At 39.6% G+C, this 22,184-nt stretch overlaps 1 protein-coding gene across 3 annotated transcripts; it reads right to left on the bottom strand.

Moving 5' to 3' along the window:
• Positions 1–13,858: 13,858 nt before the first annotated feature.
• On the bottom strand, positions 13,859–21,834 carry LOC104093465 (vesicle-associated protein 1-3). Of its 3 annotated transcripts, none has more exons than XM_009599215.4 (8): positions 21,452–21,834; positions 21,096–21,166; positions 20,922–21,003; positions 20,617–20,732; positions 20,382–20,543; positions 20,254–20,301; positions 16,778–16,855; positions 13,859–14,286 (listed from the first exon to the last, which is right to left on the bottom strand). In XM_009599215.4, the coding sequence occupies exons 1-8, from the start codon at positions 21,507–21,509 to the stop codon at positions 14,173–14,175; spliced, it is 729 nt and encodes a 242-aa protein (XP_009597510.1). In that variant the 5' UTR covers positions 21,510–21,834; the 3' UTR covers positions 13,859–14,172. The 3 variants fall into 3 exon arrangements, with proteins under 3 accessions (XP_009597510.1, XP_009597509.1, XP_009597511.1); XM_009599214.4 differs by having other exon boundaries at positions 20,868–21,003; positions 21,452–21,771; XM_009599216.4 differs by lacking the exon at positions 16,778–16,855 and having other exon boundaries at positions 20,868–21,003; positions 21,452–21,778.
• Between the last annotated feature and the right edge of the window lie 350 nt (positions 21,835–22,184).

Genomic DNA, 22,184 nt, shown 5'->3' with positions numbered 1-22,184 from the left:
TTTAACCATAAGCGTGTAGTTAAGTGTGTTGGTACCAAGTGAATCATGCTTGATCATTATTTATTCATTAATACTATTGTTTCTACCTAAACATCAAGAACGGACTCGATCCCTTAAGAAGGCTGTCACGCCATCCATCGTTGGGAAGAGCCACCCGGTTCACACAAAACCCAGCTTTGGAAAGAACCGTGGCATTAAGAAAACCAAAGGCTTATAGTTCACTTAAACATATAAAGAAGCTAACAAATCAAAAAGAAACTATTAAAGTAAATAAGAAGCTATACTATTAAGAAAACAAAATGAAGAAGCTATGAAATAAACTACTGAAAGTAAGGCAAATGAATATACAAACCGAGGGGAATAGAATATATATACATCAAAAGAGAAGGAGGAATATATACATAATGAAAGAGAAGAGAAAGATAAAAGAAAAAGAGTATTAAATTTATTACAAGCCAATGTCATCAAATCAGACCATAATAGACCAACAAAAATTGATGTCGCCCAAATTCACACCACTGATTGGGATTGTGAAGCGGTCGATGCAATTATAATTACCCAACGTGAGTCGGGTCGATTCCACAGAGAGCTTATATTGGATTAGGTGTATATATAGACAAGGTGTATGACGTGCCCAAATTGTACTTCCACATAATTGGTTGTTTCTTCCTACTACTAAAAAGTATACTATTGTTTGTAAATGAAAACCTAAGGAATGATATTTTTGGTATTGTTGTTTTTCAAGTTGATAAAAGATCTAGGGTCGTGACTTCCACCTAGGTGGTTACCTAACGGATTGTGGAATTTAGGTCATGTTTGATTGATCGGGGTGTAATAAAGCAATCACACGCAATTACCCACTCTATACCTGTCGATACTTTGAGTGGTTTTACCCAATTTGGCTTTCTCAAGTCCACATGGGTAATTCACAAAACTAATGATAGATGCTCAAGTCGGGTCGTACTATCTCTAGATTTGACCCTTTAATTGGGGCTATCAATTTCTTGAGTTCACCCCAATTTCTTTTTAGCCAAGTTTTTCTAGACTTAGTTTCTCTTTCTCAAGTAGAGACTAGGTCAATTAGGCCTGAATCAATGTTTGCAACTATTAATTATTAAATTCAAGCAAGAACTAGGCTAAATATCATACACCCAATCATAAACAAGTCCCAAATTAAACACCCATTAGGTACCCACACTAGGGTTGGGTCAATACCCTGGCTAAGAATTTAGCTACTCATAGGAAAAATTGAAGAAACTAAAGAAGAAACTAAGATTAAACTCATAATAGATGATTAAGGGAAGAAAATCTAATGTTAAAATGAAAAAATATTACAAAATTACCCAAAACAGTAAGGAACAAACGGCTATCTACTTTCAGTTGTTCAAACTTGACCTAAATTTGACAAAAAGTTCCATTTATACCCAGCTGAAATTATCGAAGAAAATTGCTCCTGCAGAGGTTGTGCGACCACGCAATTCTGTCTGCGGTCCGCACTTTGAAGCTAGCTTGACAGGATAGACTTCTGCGGCCGCACAATTCTTGGGTGCGGCCGCACTTCTTCAGATTTTGTGGACCGCACATTTCTGAGTGCGACCGCACTCTTAGACTTGAGCTGGACATGGGAGATTTCTGTGGACCACACATTTATGAGTGCGGCCATACTTTTGTATTCTGTGGCCGCACAATAATAGTGCGATACGCACTTCTTCAGGGACCCAAAACACCATCTCTCTGAACCTCGTCTTCTGCGGCCACACAATAATTGTGCGGTCCGCACTTTGCGAAGAGAATTTGTCAGTGGTTCTTCATAGTCTGCGGCCACACACAGTATTGTGTGGTCCGCACTTTGCTATTTTATGCTTTGTTTTGGTCATTGTCCAATTTTACTCCTTCTTGAGTTGATTTTCATCTCTTTGGCTCATTTCCCAATATTCCTGCAAGAAAGCACATTTCATTAGTTCTCGGGAATATATTTAAGTATTTTTGAGCTAAAACGAAAGTAAAAGAGTATAAATAAGTGGTCAAAATCCCTACTTATCAGTGGAGAGCTTGATTCCGTGATTGTAGAGTTTTGCCTTCACTACCGGGTGTGTTTGGCATAGGTAAGTCCTTCAGTGTGGAGGATGGTCGCCTGCCTTCGACGCTTGTGCCAGGAGACTAGAGAGAAGCTCATATGATGAATCTCTATTCTGCCATAATCTTCCGCGGGGGAATGATAAACCTCTACAAGTGTGGCCACCATGTTTTGCTGTCTAGCATGGATGATGACAACGATCGTGGGTGGATGGAACGGTTCGTTGCAATCGCCACCAACGACATCATTTTAGCAACGGCCTCATCCTTTCCAGCTACTTGGAGCCACACTCATAAGCTATTTGTTTAGTATTTCCTTTTACTAAATAATTTTCTATAGCCATATTAATCCTCCATCCTTCGTTTATTTCAGAAACTCGATGGATCCCACTGGTGATGGAAGGCTTTGACTGGTGGGTTCAAAAGATCTTGACGTCATGACATCTGAAACTCGTTTATGGAAAGAACTGGCCCTTAAATACGGGTGGAAGGCCAAAAATCATGGTGACTTTAACTTACCTTGCTTTCATTTTTTTTGTATATGGAGAACTTGGCTGAACCCTTCTAACTTGTTCACGAAATTAGGTCTACCTGCGGGCTCTGTTGTTGTCCCCGAGGAGGACGTCTTGGCTGATCCTGCTGATGCAGCGAGGCTATTTCAAGAGGCACTTACTCGAACAGGTATTTCCGAGCCTGTTTCGGGCACAAACACTTCTTTACGGAGTCCCCGGCCGGAGGATAAATAACCTAAGAGAAAACGTTCCTCTGCGGCTGGAGAAAAGAATAAGAGGGCAAAGATTTAGCCCCCGAGGCATCTCCGGCGACGATGGTGACTGGTCCTCCTTCCGGGCCGATCATAGTCATAGACACCGTGATGATTGATGATGATGAAGAAACTAGTGATGAGGGAGCATCTCTACATAGAAGACAACTATCCTCATCATCTCAACAGGATGCTCGACCTGTTGAGAGAGTTACACTAACCAAGGACGATGCCTCGGCACTTTGGGGAGAGTTTGATTTGGTAGATAATGTAAACTTCCATTTTTGGGCCTCAATTTTTGTGCTCGGTACTGCGGGGCTGAGTATCGGGTCCTTGTCATCTTTGGTTGGCGAGCATGTAACAACCAGCACTGTATTTGATGCAGCTGCTTCTCACTTTTCCACTCCATCAGCTTCATCTACATCTTCACCAATACCAGCAACTGCTACGTCACTTCCATCTTCATCCACTCTTACACCAGCAGTTCCTACATCGCCTCCACCGGTCGTACCTGATCATGAAGAGGGTGTTCCTCTTCCACAGTCCCCAGTTCATGGGAATTTGGGGGGAAATTATGCTACCCCTTCTGAAGATCCACAAAGGAGGAGGAACGTTACTCTTTCGATCTCTACCGGATGCAACTTGCTATGCCGGCCGGTGGAGCTTGCTAATTATCTTAAGCCTTTGGCTTCAGAGAAAGTCTGGAAAAAGATTCAGGCACTCTCGGGAGAGTGTTTGTTGAACAATGCCTTGCATAACGCCGCAGCGGTACGTTCCTTTCTTCCTTTGTTATTTCTTCTACTTTTGTATGAATGTATTCTAAGTTTTACTTTTTCTTGTTTTGTAGGCCAACTTTCTTGCTTCTGAGGGCCTTCAGAGGTTGATTCGTGAGAAGGATGAACTTACTCCTGAACGGAATCAGCTTTTAGTGGAACGGGAACAAACTGTTCTCCGCCTCTCAGAACTAAAAACCAAAGATACTGAGGTCGTTGTTTTGAAGGCTTGTTTGCAGCAAAGCGAGCAAGAAGTGGTAGCCCTTAGCCAAGAAATTGGCCCGCTGAGGGTTGGATTTGATGAAGCCAAGGCCAAATGGAATAAAGTCCAGGACGTTGTTCATGCTGCAACCGAGCACAAGGCTGCCTCCGCTGAAAGAGTGATTAACTTAGAGGCAGCCTTAAACTCCAAAAATGGAAGAGCTTGCTGCTTTGGGGGCGAAACACGCCCAACTAGAAGAGAAGTACAGGAAAACTATCGAGCATAATAGGCTCTTTAGTTTAACTGTCCGCGACCTTGATGTCAGCCTCAAATTTTCTAGGTCCGCCCGGGAAAACATTTCTGCCGAGGTAACCCAACTCAAAGAAGAACTCAAGCGCCGAGAGGCTTCCCTCGTTTTTGAAAAAACTTACACCATATACAACATGAGGAGAAAACCCTTGAAAGAGGCCAAAGCTGGATTCATTGACTTTGATGCCGAAATTGCTAAGGCACGCGAGCTTGAGTTAGCTGCTAAAAGTGGACTCCCATCGAGGTCTGATGTACCTGGCCTTTCTGGTTCTGGTTCTGAGTTTTCAGGAACTGAAGAAGAATCGGAAGATGATGATGTCGAAGTCCAAACTCATGAAAATGTTGAGCCACCGGTGGACCCACCTTCTTCTCCCGGGGATGCGGACACTTCTCTTTCTCTTGGTTTCGGAGGCACTGCAGTTTAGCTTTTATTTTCTTTTTCCCTTTTTGTACTTTTACCGTTTTGGCACGTTCTTGTAAATAAAGACATATTTTTGCTCAAGTATTGTTTGATTCTTAATTTCATTTGAATATCCATACAAGTCTTTAACCTTTGCATTTGCTTAAGAATTCTGTGCACGTTTTTCTGTTTGCATTTTTCTATGTATAGTCTCGGATGCATTTTCCTTGAATCACTTTGGTTCTGAGCATTATCCCTTTTACGTGAGGGTTTTTATAAGTATTTGCGCAAGTTTACTTTTGCGTCTTTTCATGTATGTCTTCGAGTGCATTTTTCCTCGAAGGCTTTTTGATTTTGGGCATAAATTCTTCTGAAACCAATCCTTTAACGTGAGGGTTTTCATAAGAGAAGTCCCTCTTATGTTTATGGTACTCTTGAAGAGAATATCTCTTGTTCATTATGGCCTTAACATTTGAAGTACTTGTTTTACTTTCAAATGACAAAGTTAGTTCATCGTTCACACAAGAAACAAGATAAAAGTAAAAGGATTTCTTTTCATATAATTCCTTCTATTTTCAAAAGTACACAAGCATTTATTATGCTAAAAAATTGCCATTACTTGTGGCTAGCATTTATTATGCTAAAAAATGCCATTAATTATGGCTAGCATTTATTATGCTAAAAAGAAATTGCCATTACTTGTGGCTATCTTGTACTACTTGTTTCTACAGGGCTGGTTTCGCAGTCCCTAGTCTCGATGATGCATTTGATTTTCGAATTTTTGTTTCCCGGTTGACATGGAAGTCAATGTTGTCGTATCCTCATATCATTCCCCCTCCCCCCCTCCCCCCAGTGTTCGAATGCGAAGAATGTGAATTGGAATACTGGAAGTCTTGTGTCTTCAAAGATCACACCAATGAATAGCTAGATAATCCTTAACTTGGAAACATACCTAACTTCCCCTTAGGAATCCATGCTATCGAGTGAAAGAATATCTAACAATCCTCTAGCGGTTTGTGCTCGTGAATGGTCGAGTAACCTCTGTTCGATAGCAAACTTAACTTTTCAGTGGAAATTTGCTATCGAACCAAAGATTATCTAACCGTCCCCGAGTGGAAGCTTGTTTGTTTGTATTGCTATCAAAGGTCTTATTGTTATTGTCTTCGTAGTATGCTTTCTATCGCTACCTCATTAAAACCTTGCCAGAAAAATCCAATTGGGACAAAAACTGAATGAAGGGAAAAAGAGTGCAACACATACTTTCCGCTTGAGTAATGTTCATCAGCAATAATATCTTTAGAGGTGTGTCGCGTTCCAGTTGCTAGGCAACTTGTCTCCATTCTGGTTCTCCAACTCGTATGAACCTTTCCCAGTGATAGCTGAAATCCGATAGGGACCTTTCAACGTTGGACCTAGCTTCCCCGCATTGAGATCCCGGGTATTTTGGGTTACTTTCCTTAGAACCAAATCTCCTACTTTGAAATAATGGAGGTTGGCTCATCGATTATAATATCGCTCCATTCTCTTCTTTTGAGCTTCCATTCTTACACGCGCCAAGTCCCTGCATTCCTCGAGTAGTTCCAAGTTGATTAACATTGCTTCATTGTTAGATTCTTCATCTGCCCGAAAATATCTCAAAGTGGGTTCGCCCACTTCCACCGGGATTAGGGCTTCAGCATCGTATACAAGATAAAAAGGAGTTTCTCATGTGCTCGATTTGGCCGTTGTTTGGTAGGCCCATAGAACTTCGGACAATTCTTCGGGCCATTTGCCTTTTGCTGCTTCCAACCTTTTCTTGAGATCTTGAATAATCACTTTGTTTGTTGACTCCTCTTGACCGTTTGCGCTCGGATGATAAGGAGAAGATGTGATCCTCTTTATCTTCAAAACTTCGAGGAACTTTGTAACTTTTGCACCGATAAACTATGGCCCATTGTCGCATGCTATATCTTTTGGTATTCTAAACCTGCAAATTATATTTTACCACAGGAAATCCACCATTTCGTGTTCCACCATCTTCTGATAAGGACCTGCTTTCACCCATTTAGAAAAATAGTCAGTCAGAATTAAAATAAACCTTACCTTTCCGGGAGCCGATGGCAGCGGTCCGATAATGTCCATCCCCTATTTCATGAACAGCCATGGGGACAGAATCGAATGTAAGGGTTATGCCGGTTGGTGTACTAGTGGTGCGTAGCGTTGGCACTTATCACATTTTCGTACAAAGTCTTTAGCGTCTTGTTCCATGCGAGGCTAGTAATATCCAGCCCGTACCAACTTCAGCACCAAAGAATCTGCGCCCGAGTGATTGTCGCATATCCCTTAGTGGACTTCTCTTATGACATAGTTAGATTCTGATGCTCCTAAGCACCGGGCCAGCGGGCCTTGGAAGGATTTTTTATACAATTGGCCTATCTTGAAGCTATAACATGCAGCTTTGGCGTGTAACGCCCGTGATGCTTTAGGGTCTTCTGGCAACTTCCCGTGCTCGAGATAGTCGATTGTTTCATTTTCTCATGTCCCAGACCAGACTAGTCAAATTTACCTCATAGTAACCATCTGTATCTAGGACTGAGTTCATCAGTTGCACTACCATCCCGGACTCCAATCCCTTTATTTCCGTCGATGATCCTAAGTTAGCTAATGCATCCGCTTCTGCGTTATCCTCCCTCGGGATATGAGTAATTGACCATTCCTAGAATTGTACCAAAAGGGCCTGGACCTTTACCATGTACTATTGTATACGTTCTTCTTTGGTATCAAAGATCCCGTAGACCTGATTTACCACTATCTGCGAGTCACATTTGATTTCGATAACCTCAGAATCAAGTCCTCGGGCTAATTCGAGCCCTGTAATCAAATCTTCGTACTCTACTTCATTGTTAGTTAAATGGATCGTTTTGATGGCTTGCCTTATGGTTTCCCCCGAAAGCTTGATTAAGATTATTCCGAGTCCGGGCCTTTTTACGTTGGAAGTTACGTCCGTAAATAAGGTCCAAACCCTCGATGTCGATTCTGACACCATTACTATCTCCATGGTTGCTAGAGGTGGTATTTCCGTACTAAAATCGACCACGAATTCAGCCAAGAATTGTGACTTAATTGCAGTCCTTGGTTTATATTTTGTGTCGAACTCACTCATTTTAATGGCCCATTTGGCCAATCTTCCTGAGAGCTCAGGCTTATGGAGGATGTTCTGCAAAGGGAAAGTAGTCACCACAGTTATCGGGTGGCATTGGAAGTAGTGCCACAGCTTCCGAGCGGCGACTACGAGAGCTAAGGCCAGTTTTTCCAAATGTGGGTAGCGAATTTCTGCTCACGTTAAAATTTTGCTAATGTAATAGTAAATGAGAAATTGCGTACCTTCGTCCTCCCGGACTAAAACTGCAATTACCGCAACTTATGAAACCGCGAGGTAGACTAGCAATATTTCATCTTATTTTAGTTTTGAGAGCAATGGAGGGCTTGATAAGTACTTCTTCAGGTCCCTCAGAGCCTGATGGCACTCCGGTGTCCATTCGAATTTTTTTTTCTTTTTGAGCAGTGTGAAGAAATGATGACATTTTTTCGACCACCGGGAAATGAACCTGCTCAAAGCTGCTAATCTTACTGAGAGCCTTTGGACTTCTTTTACGTTCAACAATTGTTCTGGGATATCCTATATGGACTTGATTTTGTCGGGGTTTACCTCAATTCCCCTTTGTGAGACCAGAAATCCCAGAAACTTACCAGAACTGACCCCGAACGCGCACTTCTAGGGATTAAGTTGCATGCTATGCTTCCTCAGGATGTTGAATGTTTCTTGCAAATGCTTAAGGTGGTCACCTGCATTCAAAGACTTAACGAGCATATCGTCTATATAAACTTTCATATTCTTTCCTATTTACTTTTCAAACATCTTATTTACGATCCGTTGATAAGTGGATCTAGTGTTTTTCAACCCGAAGGGCATCACATTGTAACAATATGTACCGAAATTCGTTATAAACGAAGTCTTTTCCTGATCTTCCGGGTTCATTTTCATTTGGTTGTACCCAGAATAAGCATCAAGGAAACTCATTAACTCGTGCTCGGCCATGGCATCAATCATTTGATAGATATTTGGCAGTGGGAACGAGTCTTTCGGGCATGCCTTATTAAGGTCTTTATAGTCTACACACATGCAAAATTTATTGTTCTTCTTCGGAACTACTACTACATTGGCTAGACAGTACGGATACCTTACCTCTCGGATCGAACCGATATTAAGCAAGCGGGTTACCTCTTCTTTGACAAATTTATTCTTGGCCTCGGCAATAGGGCGTTTCTTTTGTCTTACAGGAGGTACGTTAGGGTCCAAGCTCAGCTTGTGCATGGCTACTTCCGTCGGGATACCTGTCATATCCTCGTGCGACCATGCAAAACAACTGACATTAAATTTAAAGAATTTAATAAAACCAGACCTGAGCTCTGGGTGTAGTCCTGTCCCCAAATAGAAATTTCTTTGTAGGAATTCTTTGAACAGTGCAACTTGCTCCAATTCTTCCGCCGTGGACTTTGTTGCGTCCATCTCTTATGGAACTTGGAAATATCTCGGCACCTGATAATGTTTTGACGACTCTGCTCCCGGGCTAACTTCTTCTAGCTCGGAAATATGTGTCAGTTCCTATAATTTCTATGTCGTGTGATCTTTCCCATTGCTACTAGAAACCAAAATTGCATCCATCTCTCTTGTTGCCGGTTGATCACCTCTTATCTTCTTGATTCCTTTGGGCGTTGGAAACTTCAGCAATTGGTGATATGTTTAGGGCACAACTTTCATCTCGTATAACCATGGCCTTCTCAGGATGATATTGTATCCCATGTCACCATCTACTACTTTGAAGAGAGTTGTTTTCATTACTTCTTCAGCATTCGTAAGCAGCAAAATCTCTTCTCGGGTCGTCACGCTCGCAAGGTTGAATCCAGCGAGGAGCTTTGTTGCCGGAATAATGCTTCTGGTGAGTTTAGCTTGCTCCAATACTCTCTATTGACGTTTAATCTTAAAATCCAACATATTTAAAGAAATTACCAGTGCATCGTTGTGTGGTAACATCAATCTGTCTGTGTCCTCCTCCGTGAAAGTGATATCGTCTTCCCGGAGTCTTTTACTATGAGTTTTGATACTTTCGTCCTCTTTGTTGCCGAAAAGGTGACCCCGTTAATCTCATTCCCTCCGAAGATCATATTGATCGTTTGGCGTGGGGTTTCTTCTTCTGCTTTTGAAGGTTCTGTGTTGTCTCTGTTATGACCATAATTGTTTTTATCTCAGTCATTCAAGAATTCTCTAAGGTGACCATTCTTCAATAGTGTTGCCACCTCTTCCCGAAGGTGTCGGCAGTCCCCTGTTCAGTGGTCGTTCGTCCCATGGTATTCACACCATAAGTTGGGATCCCTATGGCCGGAATCGAATCTCATAGGTCTCGGGAATTGTGCCTCTTTAATGTTTCTCATGGCTGACACCAACTCCACTATACTGACGTTGAAGTTATATTTCGTTAACTTGGGGTAAGAAGGATCCCGAGACCCCGATATCTCTTTATCCTGAAGTGATCTATTGTTTCGAGCACGATCGGTCCCTCTGTCAACGGTGAACTTGTTTACTGCTCGGAAGTTTCTTCCATGGCCTTGGGTCCGCTCGTAAGGCAAAAACCGGCCCCTCAAAGTTCGTTTGTCTGCGTCATAGTCATCCTTTGATTTTTCTCTGCTCTTCTCTCGTCCCTTGGCCGATGATGTAGAACCGACCTGGTCATCTTCGATCCTTATCTTTGACTCATACCGATTGTGGACATCTGGCCAAGTTGTTGCTTGAAACTCAAGCATGCTCTTCTTTAGCTTTCGGGAAGCATCTGAGCTTCTCGGATTCAATCCTTTGGTAAATGCTTCAGCTTCCCATTCATCCGGGACAGCCGGGAGCAACATTCTTTCTTTCTGGAATCGGGTAACGAACTCTCATAATAATTCGAATTCTCCCTGTGCGATCCTGAATATGTCGGCCTTCCGGGCTTGTACTTTTCTAGCCCCGGCATGAGCCTTGATGAAAGAATCTGCGAGCATCTCAAAGGAATCTATGGAATGCTCGGTGATAATGAATACCACGTTAGAGCTCCCCTCATGAGAGTTTCTCCAAATTTCGTTAACAACACAGATTCAATTTCGTGAGGACCTAAATGGCTCCCTTTTACCGCCATTTTGTAAGTGGTAATATGCTCTTGTGGGTTTGAAGTCCCATCATACATTGGTATTTTAGGTATTTTGAACCGCTTTAGGATTAGTTCTGGTGCCGCACTCAGCTTGTACGGCAATTGAGTATACTTCTTCGAGTTCGGGCCTTTCAATATTGGTGGCGCGCCCGGGATCTAGTCCATGCGGGCATTTACATGCCTCATAAACCGTAAAAGTTTATTCTTGAATGGGTCGTTCTCGTTGTTGAGACTGGGTCCATTTCCCTAGCCCTATCGGAGCCAACTTCACCCTTGGGGGTGTTGTTGTCAACTCTCTGCGTTGTTTGGTTTGCGGGAACACCAGGAGGAATTGGATCTCGTCTGTTTGCATTATTCGAAGCCCCCGGTAATGCCTGCTTCAGCTCCGTCATAACCTTATCATGTCGCGTGAGATGGCTTAGAATAATCGATTATTGCTCTTGCAGGACCCTCACCGCATCCACGACATGCTGCTCACTAGCATCATCAAGAGTTGTCTCCCGAACCTATCAAGGGTTCTGTCTGCCATGCACCGGCGTGGCGTCATTTCCCTCATTGCGGGTGTCGCTGATTGAATCCTCAAAATATGGTTGATCCCCTCGAATTTCAGGGTTGTACGTGTTGTTAACAGTGTTATCTGCCATTTTTTATGATTTTTTCTAAGACAAAATAATCAATTCATGTTAGTAAAAAAGGCAAGGATCAATTTAATTGCACGGCTGTCTAGGCCCTACGGTGAGCGCCAAACTATTTACCTGTAAAACGGTACAGTTGAATTTATACGTGGTTTTTAGACAAGTGGACTAATTTGATCCTGAAAAAATACAATAATTGAAGAAATATACAATACTTAGCCTTAAAATGTAGATGAAACAGCAGAGATGACAGTTCCGGAAATAAAGTTTTCGGGCACAGCAATGATGAGATCAAAAAGCGAAAAAGTAAGACTGTATTAAGCTTTGTATAGAATGTGGTGTAAGTTTTGCGAGAAAATTTTGTGGTCTTTACAATGATAATTGGGCTCACTATTTATAATTGTGTCTAGGGAAGGAGGTCCTGGGATCGTGCCCTCCTTTAATGTCAATTATGAGGTTCATTGATGAAGATGTAACGGTGAATATAAATGTCAAATTCTCTGTAACGGGTCATTGCTCTTAATGCTACAGAATATTCCTTATTAAATGCTACCGGACGCAAAGCATTTAATACATCTTTATGAACAATATCCCTTCCGGTGACAAGCGGAATGGGTGCGTTCGGTTTTCGGTCATCCCCGTCTAGGGTTCCACGTGTCTTTCCTTTAGAAGACCACGTGTCATGTCATATTTCACCTTATACAACATGGTTCTTTGAAAATTCTTATAGTATTGTATCTAAAAAAATTCACGATTTTGCCACTAAGTAGACCTCCAATAATTTCATAGATTTAAATAATTCAAATTTATTCTTAAGTGGAAAAATGGTCTGGTCCAATTGAAACCTTCGATATCTTGGGGCTTAATTGAAAAATAAGAGTTCAACTTACTATAAACTAGTATTTTCGTCAATTAAAAAAAAAGCATGGAAATAAAATAACATCTCCTAATACGTCAATTACTGGGATCGGAATTATAATCTTGGAGAAGAGCCAAGAATAAAACTTGGAGAGCAAGACAGTGGTAGTATTCCAACTCCTATAAATACATAATAAGCAACAAAAGAGGTAGTATCTTGTTCAACAATTCAATAATAGAGAAGAAGAAGAAGAATGGGTTTAATAGGAACGACGGTGACATTCATGGCAGGCACTGCCTTCGGAGTTTACTTATGTCAAAATTATGAAGTTCCAACCCTAACCCAACTCAAAGAAGCTGCCATTGTCAAGGCCAAAAATCTTGAACAGACCTATAATACATATGGCAAATCCAAGCAGGTGGTTACTCAACAAGATCAAGTGATCTATGAAGAAAAAAAACTTTAATTAATCTATTGGGAGAATATCTAATAATCTCTTCTTTTGTTTTTCCTTTTTTTCTGGTTAGGGGAGGGGTAGTTTTTGGTTTTATTCGAATTATTATTCTACAATCAACGGGGTTTCTTCTTTTTAATATGTCCTAGTACAGTACATATTTAATATTTCTTCTTGTTTTGACTTCGTCAATTATCAATTCAGTTTTTTTAGTAGCGAACTATTATTAGGTATTTCTTTGTCTTGATTTTTCTGATTTTTTGTATCCTTGTTAGTGAAATGAGGATGCACATGGAGCATGATTGAATATGGATTTCTGCTAAATTTATGATTGAGAAATCAGATAATTTTGATATGCTGCTAATAGTATATAGGATGCAAAATTCATACTCTACAGAACGTAAAATTCATTGTATAATTTCTCAGATTAATACAATAGAGAGGTGTAGGGAATCTTTTGTTATTATTTTGTGAGTTTTGATTGTCGTTAAGAGTTCAGCTTCTGTTGTTGTTGTTATTATTATTATTATATATTTTCAATTTCTGTATAAACACTGTGCCTTGTTTGTATGAAGACAGCAGCTCCCTTTTGGTGATACATGACCCGCCATTGGCACCACCTAAGGCATTCTCTGATGCGAAAGCACATATTTATCTTTAGTTCTGATTTTTAATACTATTCACTATGTTTTTCCTAAAATTACTCAAAATTTGGTCAGATTGATTAACAAACAAAAGTTGCATACATGATTATCATAAACAAAGTACTAACGTGCTGTAATTAATAATACAGCTAGGAATCCTAGCATCACTGTGATTTTGGCAAAGCCATTGCCTATATTTTAGACTTGGAACTTGACAATCAATTGGTGACCCTAATCAAATTCTGAACAAAAAGTAATAAAAGAGAAGAAATAGCAATATGGAGTACAGAGCTTTTCAATTTCACGAAAAAAGCAGAGAAACACACATACGAGGCACAAACTTGAGTAATTTACGTCCAAAAAGAGGCACAACCAACAGACTGCAAAGAATATAAACTTTATAATTCAAGAAAACTGAAAAAGAAAAGGCATTGGAAAGATCATTCAACATGCAAAGCCAGGATTATTTCCGTCGAAAAGGTCATACTGAAAATGCACAAGTCGGAACCAATCACATGACGCTATTGATAATGAGAAACTTCAATTTCAAAATTTATCTCATTCTGAAATTCTACCAAATCTTGGCAACAGCTACTTGCTCACTTGAATCAAATAAGAAGGTTTGATCCTTCCCAAGGAAATCCATTTCCTACCCTAGTTCAAATTGAATCAAGTCTTTAAATGCCCATAATACATAAAAGACTATAACATTTTTACACACTTGATGACTGCAAACATTCTACTTCTAACGCACAAGTCTGTAAAGAAAAAGGGGAAAGATAAAATTCTAGAATGCCATCAACTTTTCCTGGGCACCCAAACTAATCTCCTTCCAACTACGTCTTCTTGATCAGATACCCAACCAAAAGACCTATAAGACCAACCAGCACGACGAATAACATTGAGAAGCCGCCAGCATTGCTTTTGCTGATTTCTTTTCTTATAAGCTCCTGCAAAATGGTAAAGTGAGAAGAATTAGCAGAAAAATGCTGGAACAAGTGATCATTCCGGATGCTGTTTGAGGAACAGAATAATCACATCTAGAGGTCACTCTCCTCTTTTGCATCTTTCCTAAACCAACACTAGAAAATACTAAGGTTTCTTAAGGCACTTATTGTTTTCTGTTCTCCAGCCACAATTCTTGATTTTTGGAATCTTTGTGAATCTCTTCCTTTCACTCATTTATGCAAGACAAAAGGTACAAACAGTAATATATAAAAAAACTCTTGGACGTGCTTTAGAACATTGCACCATTTGAGCAGCAGGTACCAAAGGACCATAAACTTATGTACAGTATAAAACAACTAATTATACAGCCATGAATTTCGCATGGGTTAACATTCTTTGAAGGTCTTAACTACTTTCTTCTGTAGAGAATAGGAACTCTGTAGGCACCCTTCATCCAAATATAAGATCACACCATCTTATTTTGATAATTAAATATCACAGAATCTAAATGAAATCGATGTGCAGTTAGCAAAGGAAATATCATATTTCAACCTACAGCATGGACCATGCAACTCAATCTAAGAGATGATAAGATTTTCGTAGAACTGGAAAGCCAATGCAGCAAAGAGAAAAGTCGAATACTTATGTTCTTCCTAATCACATTGCACTAACAAATACACATGCTATATAATATCTAACTGCTAGCATGTGCTTCCAAGTTGATAATTATAGTATTTATTAAAGCACATAAAACTTCCCAAAAGCACTCCTGAGAACAACTCGTTTTTCAGTGTGTATATGATGTCACGATAATCACTAACAAATGAAACCACTCGGTCCTCTGGTTCTTTCTCCTCGTTTAAATCCGTATTGACTAGGAACTCAAATCTATACCGATGCATATATGGTCAAGAAAAAGGCTACATATAGGTATCAACCACTAACAACCGCTTCAATCAGACTTTTATTGTTCCATATGTGAACAACTAAAGGTTGGAGGTTTAGAGACAGACCTTGGAGTCTAAAGGTTTCAAATTGAGTAGAACCAAAACAAAATACTTGGAGTGCAAATTCTGTGACGGGACCCATGAAGCAGACGTAGAGGTAAAGCATGATGCTCAAGTTATCCCCAAGAGAGCGAGTTTTAAGTATCTCGGGTCTATTATCCAAGGTAACGGGAAAATTGACGAAGATGTCGCACATCGCATCGGAGCGGAATGGATGAAGTGGAGGCTCGCTTCCGGTGTTTTATGTGATAAGAACATGCCGCTAAGACTTAAGAGCAAGTTTTATAGAGTGGTGGTTCGACCGGTTATGCTGTATGGAGCTGAGTGTTGGCCAGTCAAGAACTCCCACGTCCAGAAGATGAAAGTAGCAGAGATGAGTATGTTGAGATGGATGTGTGGGCATACCAGGAGAGATAAGATTAAGAATGAAGTTATCCGAGACAGAGTGGGAGTACCCTCCGTGGAGGACAAGATGCGGGAATCGAGGCTGAGATGGTTCGGACATGTTAAGAGAAGAAGCATTGATGCCCCTGTTAGGAGGTGTGAGAGATTGGCCATGGCGAGTTTGAGAAGAGGTCGAGGTAGGCCTAAGAAGTACTGGGGAGAGGTGATTAGACAGGACATGGCGCTGCTTCAGCTTACTAAGGACATGACCCTTGATAGGAGGGTGTGGAGGTCGAGGATTAAGGTAGAAGATTAGTGGGTAGTGTTTAGTTGCTCACCGATAGTCTTAGTAGCACGCTTGTCCCTTCATATTCTTAGATTTTTATTACGTTATGTAGTTTTGTTCGCCTCAGGTATTGTATCTCTTGTTGCTAGTATTTGGTACTACTTATCCTTTATATCTCCCTTTTTCTTTTCTCTTCCCCCTTTCTTCCTTTCTTGCTATCCACTTCTTCTTATTACCCTTCCTAATCCGAGAATCTATTGGAAACAGTATCTCTACCTTTTAGGTAGGGGTAAGGTCTGCGTACAGACTACCCTCCCCAGACCCCACCTTGTGGGAACATACTGGGTTTGTTATTGTTGTGTTGTTGTATATGTGAACAACTAAGGAGATTTCAGATTAATATCTTCCAAGGTTCTGCCAATTTATTACTTCCAACTAGGGTAACCAAGTAAAATTTACCAACCAGAGTGCACTAGCACCCCAATATGTCTTCACATCAAAGAAGCAACAGGAATTCCCTCCCATCATTTCAAACCAGTATGTTTTGAAGAGAGAACCTCACCATCATAAGGAATAAAGTAGTAAAGTAGAAGCTGATTGAAGCGTCATCACCATTATAGTATTATTCACTAAAAGTTTGTTATTGCTTTCATCATATTTACCAAACCAAAGATGATTTCTCCCAACCACTAGCAGGCATGTATTTTATGAATTTTGCCAATAGATGGGGAAAGAGTAGAATTCTATAAAGCAAAGTCAAAAAGTGACACATCAACAACCCGAAGATTCAAAAGCTCACACAGTCACTAAACGTACCAATTCCTGACGTAATTTCTGATTTTGTTGAAGAGCAGAAGCTTTCTCTTCAGTCAACCTCGAGATCAAAGACCAAGCCTGAAGTGAAAGTATTTGTTAAAGATTGCTCAAAAACTAACTTGGCAAAACAGTCTTCAGTTGAAAATAGATCTGTCAAGCAGCAGTTATGGGAAGTAAGGATATTCAATCATCCAGGCGAAATCAGCAGCAGAAAACTGTGCAAGCTGCTAATACAGGTCAGACGAGTTCAGCTTCAATTTTGAAAAAAATGTGAACATCAATATGTCCCTGACGATCAATGAGATCAAATCAGGGGAAACAGGAAGCACCAGACTCATTAACTCACGTTAGGGCTCACGTGAAACCTAAAGAAAATGTCAAAAATTACACAATGCAGACACAGTACTTCTCCCAAATATGAGAGTGACTAAACTGAAAAGACATCGTTTTGGTTTAAAATTCCAACAATCACTCAATCGGATGGTTCGAGTCTCTCATTTCTGTACTAATGTCAATGACGCTTTAAGTTTTAACTAGTTACTTGACTACTTTTATAAGAGACAAAGTTGATTATCTCCTGCAGTTTCCTTTTGATTATTCACGCGAATATCTCATTGTTACCTGGTTAATTTCAGCTTCTTCCTCTACAAGCATCATTTTTGTTAAATTTCTTCTGTAGATTCTGCCGTCAAATTTAAAAATAGATTGCCTTCTTCAACATATCAATAACTGCCCATGATGTGTCGAATATTTAATCATATTACGTAAAGAGCTCCCAAAGTGTTTGATGATTTAAGAAAATCTGATAAGGTAAAGAGAAAGAAAAAACAAAGAGAAAGAGCACTCAGGATATACTAATTAGAATAACCTGAAACTAACACACAAACAGACCATTCTACTCGTTATCAGCACAACTTACCTGGAAAATCAGCAAGTTCTTTCTAAGAAACCAACTCCACAACATGATAAATCAGGATCTTATCCTCCCAGCACCAATATGATCTTATTATCTTCGTTTTATAGAATAAACAGAAGAGGAAGTGGGAAGACAAGATTCTTAAATGCTTACCCATTTTCCTAACATTTAGGTAAAATTATTCATTGCAGCGGGAACAACATAAATCCTGTGGTCCCACAATTTGTTAACCTTACTCCTTACTTTTTTCTAACATATCATCTCAGCCTTTTCTGCCCTCATAAATAAAGGCCCTTCTCGAAATGTCCAACAACATATAAGCAACCCATTAGCCATCATCACAGACACCATGAACAAGGCAACAGTACTATCACACATCAACAACTCCACAAGTAAGACTTCCCAGAGAACCGTGTCAACTCTTGAAGACTTGAACATCCAAGTAGACCATTGAAGTGTGGACAAACCTCTGTAGAGTTTTATTTACACATCAAAGAAAGATATCCAACAAACATATACCTGACCTGATTTATGAAAATTGATTATTTCTGTATTACTATATGATATACTCAATCACAGACATATAGCTATTTATAACACCCAAATCGTTCTATTATGGTTCAGAGATTGGAATGTAGGAAATTAAAGAGTCCATCTGACTCACTTGTGTCTCGGTTTCGGAAATTGACCTGTGGACATGCTATGTCAACATTTGGGTGGTAGTTGTAATGACAATTGTCGGAGTTAGAGCTGGAATCTGTATTAAAGTCCTTGGTTAAAGTTATCCATCTTGGAAATTTTCCATAAGGGGTCCCAATGAAAAGCAAAGAAGGGGTATCAAAATAAGAGGGAAGTTCAAAGGAAAGGAGAAAGATTGCGATGTAATGATGAGCGGATACTAAACTGTAAGGAGCTATAACAGGAAGGGCAGAATTACTTAGACATCGCTTCTAATCCGAATAGTCCTTTAAGATACATCACTTAACTCATACGCCATCCTTTAAACCACAATAATGTCAGCACAGACTATAAATTTCATTTCAATTCTACGCTACCATATATTTGGCTTTGCTTAGATCTTAAGACAAGAAAGATAAAGAAAACAAAAGGTTGTTGGTTTCAACCTTTAGGGGGTTGACCCTACCCATTCATATCTCTAGGTGGAACCACTACCCTTCTTCTGCCGCAGCCCTCATGCACCAGTGAAGTCCCTTTTCCCTGCTAAGCTGATGCCCCAGCAAACCCTTCCATCCCCAACCTCGCCATCCCTTCTCTTAACCATATTCAGCCCTGCCATCAACCTCCACTTCTTCCACTCTTACCCAACAAACCCCAGCCGTCTCCCTCCCAAACACGCAACCCCCTCTGCCCACTTTTCCAACTCACAGCTTGCCGGTTCCCGAAGAGTGCAACCTCCACCACCACCATGTCTATCATGATCAAGCATTCAAGTAAATTCTCAACTTGCCGTCCAGTTCAAGCAAAATAATACAAATTTGCAGTTGCAAAATTAATTTATTTTGGAATGAAAAGGTATTCTCTCTTTGAGCTCACGTACCGGAAGCGGGAGAGGTTCAGAAATGATGCTGAAATGGCACATAAGGAATAGTAAAATCCTGTGTTGAAATAGAGAAGAAACTGTGGGGGGTTTTGAAACCATCCAAGAAAGATCCGAGACAGCTGTGAGTTCAACAAGCAGATGAACTTTACAACTATCGGGTAAGGGAAAAGAAGAACCCTGTCTAATTAGACCAATTCTAGAGACCATTCACCTTTAACTATCAGGAGGACGAGAGGAGGCATTTGGCCTTTCAAAAACTAGAGGAGAAAGTCCATTTAGTTTTGCTAAATTTAAGGGGAATTGATTCACCTAAACTTCAATAGAAAAACCCATGTTATCACCCCATTCCGCTAGCAATCAAGCTGCTAATAAGAGCATTATGACAAGAACATTTTTAGTGGGCGTTTGGACATAAGAATTGTAAAATTCCAAAAAAAAAGTGAAAAAAAATTCAAGCGAAAATGGTATTTGAAAATTAGAGTTGTATTTGGACATGAATATAATTTTGGGTTGTTTTTGAAGTTTTGTGAGTGATTTGAGTAAAAATTTTGAAAAACAGCTTTTTGGAGTTTTTCAAATTTTCGAAAAATTCCAAAATGCATCTTCGAGCGAAAAATTGGAAAATTTATGACCAAACGCTGATTTCAAAAAAAATGAAAATTTTTCGAAAAAAAGTGAAATATTTCTTATGTCCAAACGGGCTCTTAATTGCAGTGTGAGATCGGGACCATTTCCTTTCCAAGATAATTAATAGAATGCCACTTCAAAGGGAGTAATTATATGAGAATAACATTCGAATGACGGTTAAAAAGATCCGTCCAAAAGCGAATAGTTAGCTCGCCTAAACCTTGTTTCCTAGAGCCAAATTAAAGAATTAGGCACACTTAACAGTGCAAGAAAACCTTAAATTGATTATTCCTAAGACAATACTGAACCATTAGTCTGCACCGTGATGCACAGATTGAAGCAATGTCTTTATATATTAGCAATAAGTTTCACCTCAGAAGGGGATGATTTTGCTTTAGGCTCCTCCAAAGATCGTGACACCTGATATTAAGGTCAAGAAGAGAACTTTAGCCCAGAGTTGATGAAGAATCACAGAAAAACTACAAATTATAGACACCAACCGCTTCTGGAAGGGACGAGCTTTTACTCTCATCTTCAGTCAACGAGGCCCTGGGGGAACCACCTTCTTCAGACCCTTCAGGAACTGGAGAGGGAGGATTTGCGGGAACATAAACAACCCTCAATTTAAATTCATCAATAACTTTCCCATCCTCCTTATTGAACTACAGGCAGATGTATACCAATTTTAGTAAACCATAATACTAAAAGAGACTGAAAGAATTATTGTAAGCTCACCATTTCTGTCGTAATCTCTTTATTACTTGTACCACTGGGTGCTAGAACACTCTGAATTAGAAACTTATCCTTACACTGCATATCAGGAGGTGCCTCTTTCTGTGCTTGCATTGTAACTACAAAATCCACACAATTTATTTAGTAAAGACTCAATTCAACCATAATTTGTTGTTTGCATCTAAGACAGTCTCCGTCAAATTCTTGAAAGTAATGGATTAAAAGGCTTGACAAATAGAAGGAAATGCCGTTACCTGTGACATTGCATGAAGAACCAGGCAAAAACAAATAGAAGGAAATGCCGTTACCTGTGACATTGCATGAAGAACCAGGCAAAACAACACCAGCATTAGGCCTAACACAGTACTTCTTGGGGTTGGTCGTCTTAACCTTTCCAACACAGAATACAATAAGTACACAATTAACATAACACGGGTTCATTAAAAAATTAAAAAAAATTACTTGTTAAAATAGTTAGTCACCTTGAATGCAATGTATTGATCAGTCTTGTTACTTAATTGCAAAGAACATGCACTCTGCTTCCTCAGCTCAACTTTACAATACAAAATCAAACAAACCCACGAAAGAATTACTCAATACCCAAATTAATCAAAACTCAGCTAAATAAACAGCCGAAGAATAGAAAAAGGCAGGACTCTCCTCTTCCCAATGGTTAACGTTTGCCAAGAAATCAAAAAGAACAGAAACCAATTTCGATAATCAATTAAATAAGCAAACCCATCAAATGAAAAACGATAAATTGAATAATGGAATTGATAAATCTGAAATTAAAATAAATATGATAGCAGATAACAAAAAAAAAAAAGTATGGGCTTACATGGGAATTTGAGTTCTGTGGGATAAATATTGATGAAATCACCGCTGCTCATAGTCATGGCTATATGTCTCAAACCAAATTTGAATGGAAGATTGGGAATTTTTTTTTAAGAAATAGAAGATTTTCTAGGGTTGTTTTTTGGTTCGCACTTAAGAATGATCGGAATTTTTAGTCAGCGCATGAACAATTAGAAACCTGACAATGAAAAAAAAAGATATTTTTAATTATTTTCTTATCTGGGCTTGTTTTAGTAGATTTGAATTTGAATATTAATTTTTTCGAGAATTTGGTGGATGGAAATCTTCGCAAGTTTTTTACTTTTTTTTAGTTTCACTATCAAAGAGATGAAGGAGATGTGCAACTTGAGGGTATAAATGTAAATGGAAGCAGGTTGGGTTGGACACACACTACGCTGTTATTTGGTGTTTGAGTTGGCAAAACTCCTTTGCATGTGCTACCAACCCAAACGGATGGTTTTTTTTTTTCAAATTTATTTTTTGGTTTAGTTTTAATGAAATTAAACATAGGATAAGATAACTATTACTCCTAGGGAACAGATTGAAGAGATACTTACTATTTTTATTAAGTAGGGAAAAAGGAAAAGATGGTTTTAATAAAACTATTTCCTTTGTTTGATTTTGCATAGACAGCTCACGTACAAGGAGAGAGCCCAGTCTTTGCACCGAGACTCGAACGAAAGACTAATAAATATGGATGCGGGTAAGTTTTATTT

This window comes from Nicotiana tomentosiformis, chromosome 1 (assembly GCF_000390325.3).
Source record: "Nicotiana tomentosiformis chromosome 1, ASM39032v3, whole genome shotgun sequence".
Classification (NCBI taxonomy): domain Eukaryota; kingdom Viridiplantae; phylum Streptophyta; class Magnoliopsida; order Solanales; family Solanaceae; genus Nicotiana; species Nicotiana tomentosiformis.
The sequence above is the reverse complement of the archived record's forward strand: the minus strand, read 5'-3'. Positions and strand labels throughout refer to the sequence as shown.